Below are 11,161 nucleotides of genomic sequence, written 5' to 3' on the forward strand. Positions count from 1 at the left end.
ACTGCGACTCGATTGACAGTTTTGCTAATTTCCGGACAGACAGTCAAGTCAGTTTTATGTGGAAAGCCCAATATCACAAATTTGCCTCAGAGGGCTTTACAGCAACACAACAGCCTGTCCTTAGACCCCCGCATCGGATAAGGAACAGCCAGTTAAAAAAAAAAAAGCTTTAACAGGGAGAAAAAAGAGGAAGAACCCCTAGGGAGAGCAAAAATGAGAGATAAAAATGTTACACAAATTCATAATGAATATGAAACTGCCTCGATATAATGATGATGATTTTCGTAAGTGATAAGCGGTTTTCGTAAAAAAAAAAGCCCAAACCCATTCATCCTCATTACTAAATGAAAACACATGAATGGAAATGGAATATGTATGTAAGTAGCGTATAACCCAATCACTTTTCAAGATAAACACGTAAAATAGATACGTCAAAGCAATTAAAACGATCAAAACTTTGAATCCATACTCCTTAATTTGTACATTTTAATCACGTTTGATATACAACTGATTGTAAAAATCGGTTTGCCTGTTTCTGTATAAAAATGGATTTCCCTGCAAAAATAATTAAATAAAATAAAATTAAAATAAAAAATAAAGACTCTAATTTGTCATCAGTATTTTAAAGATTTAACTTTCAACATTTCACGACGTTGCGGATCCCACGTACTATTTTCTTCAGAACGACGCTGTCCCGGAAGAAGCGACAGCGCCGGCAGGAAACAAAAATCCGAAACAAGGAAATGACCTCTAGCCGGTGCAATGACGTCAGAGGGTCAGAATCTCGTGGTCGAGATTCATTCACCCACGAAGTTTGCGTGAGGAGCTCCCCTAAAGTGCAAGGAACTGTCGTCAGCTAATGGGTTCTGCGCTTAGGAAAACGCGTTAGTAACACTGCTGATTATACAAGGTTGTCGGGATGTCGGAGGAGACGAGTCCTCAGGTAAGGAAATGTTAAACTGGTTCGGTTGGTTATACTTTCCACTCATGAAGCGCATATAACGCTTGGGAATGGTGTGGGCCATTTTCTCTGGCGCACTCTTTTCGATGCCCTGATTCGCTTATTGATGCGTCTATCTTACCCTCCCTGCTCTGCCATTGGACAGTGAGCAGAAAAGGCGGTCCCAAATATTAATACGCCCACTAGCGGCATGTAGAGGTAAAATTAACGTGAGCAAGCAAAATGAAGGTTTTCAAAGCACTCAGTTTAAAATAGGCTGAAGCTGTATTTCCAACGTTAACAGGTCTTGTTGAACAGATAACCGTGTTATTTTGCCGCGATGGTATGTCAAGGTCATTTATTATTGTCTTTAACGCACTCCCTGCAACATGCAGTCAGTGGCTGCTAACGCATCTCTGCCAGGAGCTATATATAACTTCATATTCATAGATTGTAATATACACGTGGAGCTCAGCATTTTATTTATCATTTGTCATTCCGAACAAATGAGAAGTTTCTCAACATGTGTAATAAGAGTGTCCCTGTCAGAAAGAATTCCACCTATGACAGAGTACAGTATGCATTACAATCTTATTAATGAAGTGCATCAATACAGAATCAGAGTCATGTTTATTGGCTGTATACGTCTGCGCACAAATGTAAGTTGACTCCGGTTTTGTGACTCTCTGTGTACTTAACATAGAATAACAACACTACAACACGACAATCTTCATATATGCTGTATATATAAAACTTTGTTTAAAGAACACTCAACGATAGGGAAAGTGCTCATGAAGCAGGCTTGTACTGTTTCAGAAAGAATTTACTTGACTCACTGGATTATATATATATACAACTTTTTTTAAAAAAAAAGAAACACTCAACAGTAGGGATAGTGCTCAACAAATAAGGAGCAAAATACTCCAGTTAGTCAAGTAAATTCTCTATGAGACAGTAGAAGCCTGTTGCAGCTGATGATTGCTTATAGCATGAAGAAACAGGCTTGTACTGTCTCATAGAGAATTTACTTGACTAACTGGATTATATATATACAAGGATTGACTTATACAGGTGAAATAAGATGTGATTAAGTACAATGGTGCAGAGACTATATCAAGAGATGCTGAAATAGATATTAGCAGGTTGCTTACATACATGTCTGAGGTAGATGGACATGACAGAGTGTACCAGTATACATACAATGTACAGCACAAAATGGCTGGATTTATCTGAAAGTGTTAAACGTTCATTTGAATGACAGCCCGTGGAAACAAACTTTATATCTGGTAGTTTTGGGGTACAGTGCTCTATAGCGCCTACCAGAGGGGAGGAGTTGGAACAGGTTGTGACCAGGGTGTGATTGGTCTGCAGTGATGTTGCCTGCCTGCCTGTCTCCTGAGTCTGGAGGTGTATAAGTCCTGAATGGAGGGCAGGTTGGCACCAGTGATTTTCTCTGCAGACTGAACTGTCCATTGTAGTCTGTCCCTGTCCTGTTTGGTGGCCAAACCAAACCAGACAATGATGGATGTGCAGAGGACAGACTAGATTATTGCAGTGTAGAACTGAATCAGCAGTTCCTGAGGCAGGTTGAATTTCTTGAGCTGGCAGAGAAAGTACATCCTTTGCTAGGCCTTTTTGATGATTGTGTCTATGTTGGATGCCCACCTTAGGTCCTGGGAGATTGTGGAGCCCAGAAATCTGTAGGTTTTCACCGTAGACACCATGCTGTCGTGTATGGTGAGGGGGGGCAGTGTTGAGGGACTCCTGAAGTCCACTGTCATCTCCACTGTTTTGAGCGTGTTCAGCTCCAGTTTGTTATGGCCGCACCAGAGGGCCAGCTGATCAACCTCCCGTCTATTTGCAGACTCGTCACTATCCCGAATAAGGCCGATGATGGTTGTGTTGTCTACAAACTTCAGGAGTTTGACAGACGAGTCACCTGAGGTGCAGTCATTTGTGCAAAGGGGAGAGCACATATCCCTGGGGGGGCACCAGTGCTGATTGTCCGGGTGCTGGATGTGATTTTTCCCAGCCTCACCCGCTGCCTCCTGTCTGTCAAGAAGTTTTTAATCCACTGGTAGACGGGGGCTGGTACAGTGAGCTGGGTGAGTTTGGAGTGGAGGATATCTGCGATGATGGTGTTGAGCACTGAGCTGAAGCTCCCAAACAGGACCCTTGCGTATGTCCCTGGGGAGTCGAGGTGTTGGAAGATGTAGTGCAAACCCATGTTGACCGCATGGGATTACACTACAGTATAGTACAGTACTACTACAGTAGTTATATTATGCCTCACAATCTCAGCTATGTAAAATGCATAATTTCAAAGTCCAGGGCAGTTTGAATATTCGACTAAGTGTAAAGCAGGAATCCCTCTTGTACAGATGGGCAATACCTACATTTCATTTCATTTCTATGTTTAATTGTTAAAATTGAGTCCAACAGGTGAAGGTCATCGACCTTGCGTGATGATATTAGCGCCTTGAAAATAATTAAAAGCGAGAACATGGACTCAAGACAAGGCCCCAAAAGTCCTACCTACCATGTCAGTGGCCTTGCTCAACTATTTTAGCCCCGGATAGTTCCTACATGGAGGGTTTTTTGTTTTTGTTTTTTTTGTGAGATGAACTACACCTTGGATGCATTTACCAGGTTATCGTGTTGGAGCATATTAATGTAATATGATCTGAATATTCATATTCAGAGCATATTAATGGAACATATATGTAATTATATTGAGCGAGTGTATATGCAAAATTCAGATCACCATTTTCCCTTCATAGATTTAGAGTTTTATAATCCATTATGAGGTTTTAAAGTGACATGTACAATATTCTTTCAGTATCCTGTGTTGATACCTAAGGTCTTGTTTGGAAAACCTTTTGACCACACCTCGTTCTAAAGAGCCATCTTAGCTGCCCCTCCCTGCCATTTATAACGGACTCAGTGAATCGACACACTTATCTTTTGGAAACAGAGATATCTTGGGGTGGAGATCCTGAAGGAGGGATAACCGGTTAAAGCCAACTGTTGTTCACTGTCTAAAGAATATATGACCTCAGCACAGCTCCTCACCAAGACACAGTAGGCAGTCACAGTGCCACACGGGAGACAATAGCCTCCACAGTGCAGAAGTTCAGGGTATGGTGATAGAGAAGTATGGAAGGACCTTACAAGTACATCAGGGTGAGATGAGCAGAGAACATTAAAAAAAATTGGCACGGTTGTGGTAAAGATGGTTGAAAACATTTTGAGAACTGCAGTACAAAAGTATAACCAAGAGATGTTTGGCTGAAAATGCCTTCAAAATAAGAATTGTGACTGACTTCGCTTTGTTTCCCTAGCAGGATGGTAATGGCAAGGTTTGTCGGGTCATTCGGATTGGAACTCGGAAGAGTCAGGTGCAGTATCTTATATATTCACTAATTACGGTTAAGTGATTCTGCAGTTGCAAGCTTATTGTTTTTAAGCATTGCTGTTGGTTTCACAGTATGACTGTCTGTTTCCTAATACTTTTGACACATTAGTATATAAGAGAGGGATTTAGCTCTAATTTGAGTTGGGGGCACAACTGTTAAAGATATTTAATGTCAGTTAAGTCAGTTACATGTAATATATCAGTTATCTGATGCACTGTGTAGCTGGCCGATCCCTGCGAAGCTCTTTTGGGAGATAACCTAGTCCTGACTTAATGTCTTCTCTAGATAACTACTGTTTAGTTTGTCTGCCATACTGTTTTAGCAGCAATCAGTCAAGCATTCATTGTGAGAAGGATGTTTGAATTAAAAAAAGGGTTTTATTTTTGCACAGGCAATTGACCCCGATTCATTTTCTTCTCCTTATTTTTCCCCTTAGCTGGCTCGTATTCAGACGGACAGTGTTGCTGAAAAGCTGAAAAATCTGTACCCTGAAGTCCAGTTGGAAATAGGTGAGGATTATCCAGTGTAATCTGGCGTCTGTTTAAAATGCCACTTTAGGACAACATTTATAAAATACTAATGTAGTTACTGACAGGTAATGATATTAATGCATCTCCCTGTATCATTTTATTTCAGTTGGCATGTCAACGACAGGAGACAAAATCCTTGACACAGCTTTATCAAAGGTGAATTTCCTTGTGAAACTGCGTATGTGTGCGTTCTGTTGAATAGTCATCTGTTTTTTTGTGTTGGAAACCAAACTACATTTTAAGGGACAGGTTTCCCTTAACATCTGCAAAAGACAGGAAATTATATCAGCCACTGTAAAGGCAAAGTTCTGCTTTTCAGCTCTGTGGTAAGGACTTCAGTCAGTCTGGGGTCCTGTTGCGAGGAGAGTTTACAGTAGTTCAAACCACTCACACCAGGGCAGATTATTACAAACCAATTTACCCAATAACGGTTATAGCAGTCTGTATGCTGTCTGAGGATGCAACAGATCCTTTCTTTTCCCGTGTCTTAACTGATTTTTTAATTGTGTAACATAGCAAATGTACTCACACTCTGTTTTAGCTGTGATGGTAAAAAAAATAGTTAAATTGGAATAACTGGTAACAAAACAATTATCATTTGTATTTTATGCATGGAATTGATCAGAATATAAATATGATATTTAGATTATTTTCTTGTGACAATGCTTTGCTGTTATGGCATCATTGTTTTATTGTATATCTTAAGTCAAACAAAACAAGTAGAAACAAGAACATTTTTATTCCTCAAGCCATCAGCCTGTATAACATGCAGGTTTAATCAACAGGTCTTTTAGCTGGTCACTTGCACTGTTGCACTTTTATATCAAATTTCATTTTACTGATTTGAATTGACTGTTCTTATTCGACTTTATTGTTATATTCTGTCTCGATGTGATCAAATGTGTTTTATTATGATTATGTTGTAGTCTTATTTTGTATTCTATTGTTTTTATTGTAGATTTTATGGTGTCTTTATGTCTGGAGCGCTGGACCAAATGAATTTCTCCCATGTGGGATACTAATGTTGATCTGAATCTGAAGTACTCTATAAACATGTATGTGTATTAAGTACAATGTACCTGGTACACTTGCTAATAATTTTCAAGAGATCACGCTAATATAGAAATTACTATTGTTCCTGCAGATTGGAGAGAAGAGTTTGTTTACCAAAGAACTGGAGAATGCTCTAGAGAGGAACGAGTAAGTGGAAAGGATATGTGGTCTGTAATGGACACCCAAGTGGCTTTACCACATTGTTCTCACCCAGGAAAATTATAATCAATCCTGATGTGATATTGGTTCCTCATGTTGATACTATTTTCACAGCAGCTAGAGTAATCTAGTAAATATTCTCACATTGCTGTTGGTTCCTTTACCCCAGACAACATACATAGCAAAGCAAGAACTGATTTCCTCGCAGCCTTTTGAGGTAGCAGGTGTCTGTGCTATTGCTGCCTTTTGTAGCTGACCTGAAGCTGTGAAGCATGGCACTCTAATGAATGGCTTTATTATATACCATGAACTCTGTAAGGAAAATCTGTACATCGGTCTTTTTCTCTGTCAGTGTTATTTGTGTAGCCCGATATCACAAATTACAAATTTGTTATCCTACAGGGTTGACCTGGTGGTCCACTCTCTGAAAGACCTGCCCACCACTCTGCCTCCAGGATTCACCATTGGGGCTGTGCTTAAGTAAGTCTCCGCAGTCACAATGATGTCTTTGTTTAAATTCACAGTGAATCCTCCTGTAGATGCATTTAGCAGTATTTTTTTTTGTGCCCTTGCAGTCCTTTGAAGAAAGCCAATGTAAAAAGCCAGCTGTGTGTAACCACTTTAAGTAAAGAGCAATTCATTAGATTCATTTGATGGTTTCACTTTGTCCTCCAATGCTTTTAGGAGAGAGAACCCCCATGATGCAGTTGTCCTGCACCCCAAAAACATGGGAAAAACTCTCGACACACTACCAGAAAATAGGTACCGTATAAGGGAAAATACAATTTTTCTCCTCAGAGTTGTTTCTTTAACTCACATTGTTAAGGAACATATAAGTAAATGTGAATTCACATTATTCTGTTTGGTTTTTATAGTGTGATAGGCACGAGTTCACTTCGACGGGCTGCTCAGCTGAAAAAGAGATTTCCCCACTTACAGTTCAAAGACATCGTATCCTTTCTTTTGTGCTGGGTTATGAAAAACATGAAATCAGTCCAAGTTGCCTAAAACTTTTGAAATTGTTATACAATTACACACTATCCTTTTTTTTTCATCTGTCATGAAGGAATATTAACCAAATTCACAATTTTTCTAAGTACAATAGTCCCAGATTACAGTTGTAGCTAGCCAAAACGAAACTGGATAGGAATCATTTCGTTTCTACAGGTACAACGTTTGAATACAGACATTAGCAAGCAAGTGGAAATTGCATGGAATTTCCTATGACCATGTTTGATTTTAAACACATAAAGGAAATCTGGTAAAGGTAATGTGTAATTTTGTCCGCAATTTGTTATCTGAACTTTCGCCTTTTTATCTTAGTTTGGGTTATCTGTAAACGTTCATAACAGTATTTATCACCCATTCTAATTTAAAATTATTAGGAATAATTTAGATTCTCTCAGGTTATCCTGAAGGTGCAAGATCCATAGTTGTCTGAGGATCCTCTCCTTAGCGCAAGTCTTTTAGCGTGGGAACCTGAACACACGGCTGAAGAAATTAGATGAGAAGGAGGATTTCTCTGCCATCATCCTGGCTGCCGCTGGACTCAAGAGAATGGGCTGGGAGAATCGCATCAACCAGGTACATCTTGCCTCTTTAGAATATGTTGAGATCTTTCACATCCAAGAGTCATTCTTTAAAACGTCACTGTCACATTTTTCTGCTTTGGTAGATCCTGGGACCCGAGGACTGTATGTATGCTGTCGGACAGGTGTGTAAAAATCCTCTTCCTCTGGCCTAGGAACATAAGGTTTTTTAATTGTAACAAGAATGTATTTGTCATTGTGTCCTTTTTTCAAAGTAAAGTTACAAAAAAACCCTGAACAGTTGACTTTTTTTATGTGCTTTAATGTGTTTCTTCATATGCTTTTATGTACTGTTTTATGTCCTGTCAGGGTTTTGTGTGATGCCATGTGAGCCAAGGACATGTGGACAATAAAGTTGTATTATACCTTATAATCAGTAACCATCAGTTATTAAGAGCTAATGGTGAAAAATGTATATCCACTTCAGTAACAACACTAAAAACAATTTAAAAAATGGTGACAATTGTAATTTATACAGATAATTAGAGTAAAACAGGGCTACTACACTGACATTCATAATATAATATAGAATCCAGATGTAATCATGGGCATATAGAGAAATGAGCAGCTACAAACAAGCTAAGTATCTGTGCCATAAGATAAGAGAAAGGGGCTTGACAACAGCATTCTGTTGGCCTCTGAACCACTTGGTATGTGTTTTCAGGGGGCTCTGGCTGTGGAGGTTCGGGTCAGGGACATAGACATCCTGGAGATGGTGTCCGTGCTTCATGACCCTGACACTGTGCTGCGCTGCATAGCTGAAAGAGCCTTCCTTAGACACCTGGTAACACACACACACACATACGTGTACACACACAAATGAACACAGATTCAAATTCAGATTATCCATTCAGTGCGCTGATCCCTAACCCCAAATTCATTGGCTTTATTTCATTATAGGAAGGGGGATGCAGTGTTCCAGTTGCGGTACACACTGAAGTCAAAGACTCCCAGGCAAGAACACTGCCCCTCAGTGGACACCTTCTCACACACTGAGTGAAAGAGAGGAGTGATTTAAGTCATTTTCTTCAATTATATATGTGAAAGCTGAAGGTCTAAGTGCAATATCTTGTGTTATCTCAGCTCTACCTGACAGGTGCAGTGTACAGTTTGGATGGCTCAGACAGTCTAAAAGAGACCATGCAGACCAGCATCATAGCTGTCAACGAGGTAAACAACCAGCTACCACATCTCCAGGGGCACCTTACGTACACCATGAGTTGCACCCTTCACCTATTCTTTCCAAACACAATCTTGTATCTACAACAGCCTCTCTCCTGTGTGACAGGTCCCAGAGGAGGTAGATGAACGGGTCCAGCATGTGGGCGTTACTGCTAGCAAGATTGCTGCCTCAGCCCAGGACGGTGTTGAGAAGCTGGGAATAGATCTGGCCAGTCTATTGCTGAGCAAAGGAGCCAAGGAGATCCTGACTGTGGCGAGGCAGTTGAATGATGCCAGATAACTAAGATCAGGAGCAGGTCTTTAGAGATGGAGACCTAAAGCAGTGGTTCTGAATCCGGCCCTCGAGTACCACCAGTACAACTGGTTTTCTGACCAGGTAGTTCATTACATTGATATGATGTGTCATGTACTGCAGCCCCCAATCAGAGAGGTTTTAGACCTGAAACAAAAGTGAATATATTTTACTACCTGGCAGAGTAGAAAAAAATAGAAAAACTGCAGTACTAGTGGAACCTGAGGACCAGATTGAGAATTGACCTAGAGTGTTATCAATCCCAGACATGTCATACTACTTGAAATACTTTTCTTTTCTTTTTTTTACTTTTGATTGTTTGCGTGAGCCTTTTCAAAGTGCCATTTCAGTGAGGATCAGGTTTCTTTTTGTCATCTTGGGTCATGTAAGGTTGCTCAAAGGCAGACAATGAATTGATAAGGGATCTCAAATACTTTGACCAAAGTCATGTTCAGCATGGATCAACTTGGAAGGCATGTTGTGAAATGTTTCTTGTAAAAATATATACTTCATCTTATCAGAAAATGAACCCTCACAGTCAGCTTGTTCCCAGCATTTTCTGCAGTCTTTTATGTAGACTAAACATTGGCTCGTCTGTAGCCCATCCTTGGATACAGTGGAATCTAACATAACATTGATGAATCTATGAGGGCTTTACAAATAGCTTACAGATGGGGACATCTGGGTAGTGAAGCGGTCTATTCTGTTGCCTACCAACACGGGGATCGCCGGTTCGAATCCCCATGTTACCCCCGGCTTGGTCGGGCGTCCCTACAGACACAATTGGCCGTATCTGCGGGTGGGAAGCCAGATGTGGGTATGTGTCCTGGTCGCTGCACTAGCACCTCCTCTGGTCAGTTGGAGCACCTGTTCGGGGGGGAGGGGGAATTGGGGGGAATAGCGTTATCCTCCCACACGCTATGTCCCCCTGGCGACACTCCTCACTGTCAGGTGAAAAGAAGCATCTCGCGACTGACTCCACATGTATCGGAGGAGACATGTAGTACTCTGCAGCCCTCCTGGGATCGGCAGAAGGGGTGGAGCAATGACTGGGACGGCTCGAAAAGAGTGGGGTAATTGGCCGGATACAATTCGGGAGAAAGGGGGGGGGGTTAAAAAAAAAACAATAAACAAATAGCTCACAGATATTATGAGACAAAATAGACTTCAAACATTGCCTTAAGTACTTGCTGATATGGGCTGACACCTTTCATTGTAGTTTATGAAGTCAAATATTTAAAAGGAGATACCAGTTGGATTTGGGAATTCGAATATGTTATTCCTATGCCCAAGGAGAGTCAGGTCTGTGTTGGGGAAAATTTGCCATTTCCCAAGAGCTGAAACAAGTGACTTGAAATCTTGCTCATTTGGATGTTGAGTTTTTAACACGTTTAACATAAATAGAGGCATCACCGTTAAGTGCTTGTCTCTGCTATTGTGCCACCTTGCTAAAAAAGTGTTCTTTTTATCTTTTTATTCCCCTGTTACTTAATTGAGCTCATGTCAGGCTCATCATGTTCAGTTAATGAGGTTTACTCCTTTTATGAATGTGCCAGCTGCCCCCTTTACCAAGACATGATACATATATTGTAATCAGTATGGCGAGTGGGTGGTAGCATTTTACTTGAGTTGAACGTAGGCAAAATGAAGCTTGCATCTGTTCAGCTTTGTATTGTGTGTAGTACATGTTCACCATAACATTAACTGGTAACTTAAGACTGCAGCCAAAATCACAGAAATCCTTTCATGCAACTTTCATTCTGCATGCTCTTAAAACTGCAGCACTCCACACTATAGCCAGGATCTGTCCTGTGTTTTAATTTATATGCTTTTTTTAGTAAATGGAGTGAGTATATGTTACAAAGGGGCACCTACGATAAGTCTACCTCACTTCAACCTTAGACTTTCTTGGGCATAACGGTGAGGCTTTGGATGTAAAATAGTGGACAGTTAAGTTATGGTAGCAGTCAGCATGTCAAATTATTTTTTATTGGTAAGAA

At 40.5% G+C, this 11,161-nt stretch overlaps 1 protein-coding gene across 1 annotated transcript; it reads left to right on the plus strand.

Moving 5' to 3' along the window:
* Window positions 1-800: 800 nt before the first annotated feature.
* Window positions 801-10,237, plus strand: LOC130115563 (porphobilinogen deaminase-like). Its single transcript, XM_056283271.1, has 14 exons — window positions 801-943; window positions 4,285-4,338; window positions 4,793-4,865; window positions 4,993-5,042; window positions 6,031-6,086; window positions 6,501-6,578; window positions 6,783-6,860; window positions 6,974-7,049; window positions 7,569-7,682; window positions 7,774-7,812; window positions 8,352-8,471; window positions 8,588-8,641; window positions 8,771-8,857; window positions 8,976-10,237. The coding sequence occupies exons 1-14, from the start codon at window positions 920-922 to the stop codon at window positions 9,147-9,149; spliced, it is 1,077 nt and encodes a 358-aa protein (XP_056139246.1). The 5' UTR covers window positions 801-919; the 3' UTR covers window positions 9,150-10,237.
* The last annotated feature ends 924 nt before the right edge of the window (window positions 10,238-11,161 follow it).

This window comes from Lampris incognitus, chromosome 7 (assembly GCF_029633865.1).
Source record: "Lampris incognitus isolate fLamInc1 chromosome 7, fLamInc1.hap2, whole genome shotgun sequence".
Lineage (NCBI taxonomy): Eukaryota > Metazoa > Chordata > Actinopteri > Lampriformes > Lampridae > Lampris > Lampris incognitus.

What these genes read in the sequence shown, in the direction of transcription:
- LOC130115563 (XM_056283271.1), top strand. Translation starts at nt 920, where the DNA reads ATGTCGGAGGAGACGAGTCCTCAG. An exon ending in AATGCTCTAGAGAGGAACGA is followed by an intron (nt 6,087 to 6,500) that starts GTAAGTGGAAAG and finishes GTTATCCTACAG; the next exon opens with GGTTGACCTGGTGGTCCACT. An exon ending in ACTTACAGTTCAAAGACATC is followed by an intron (nt 7,050 to 7,568) that starts GTATCCTTTCTT and finishes CAAGTCTTTTAG; the next exon opens with CGTGGGAACCTGAACACACG.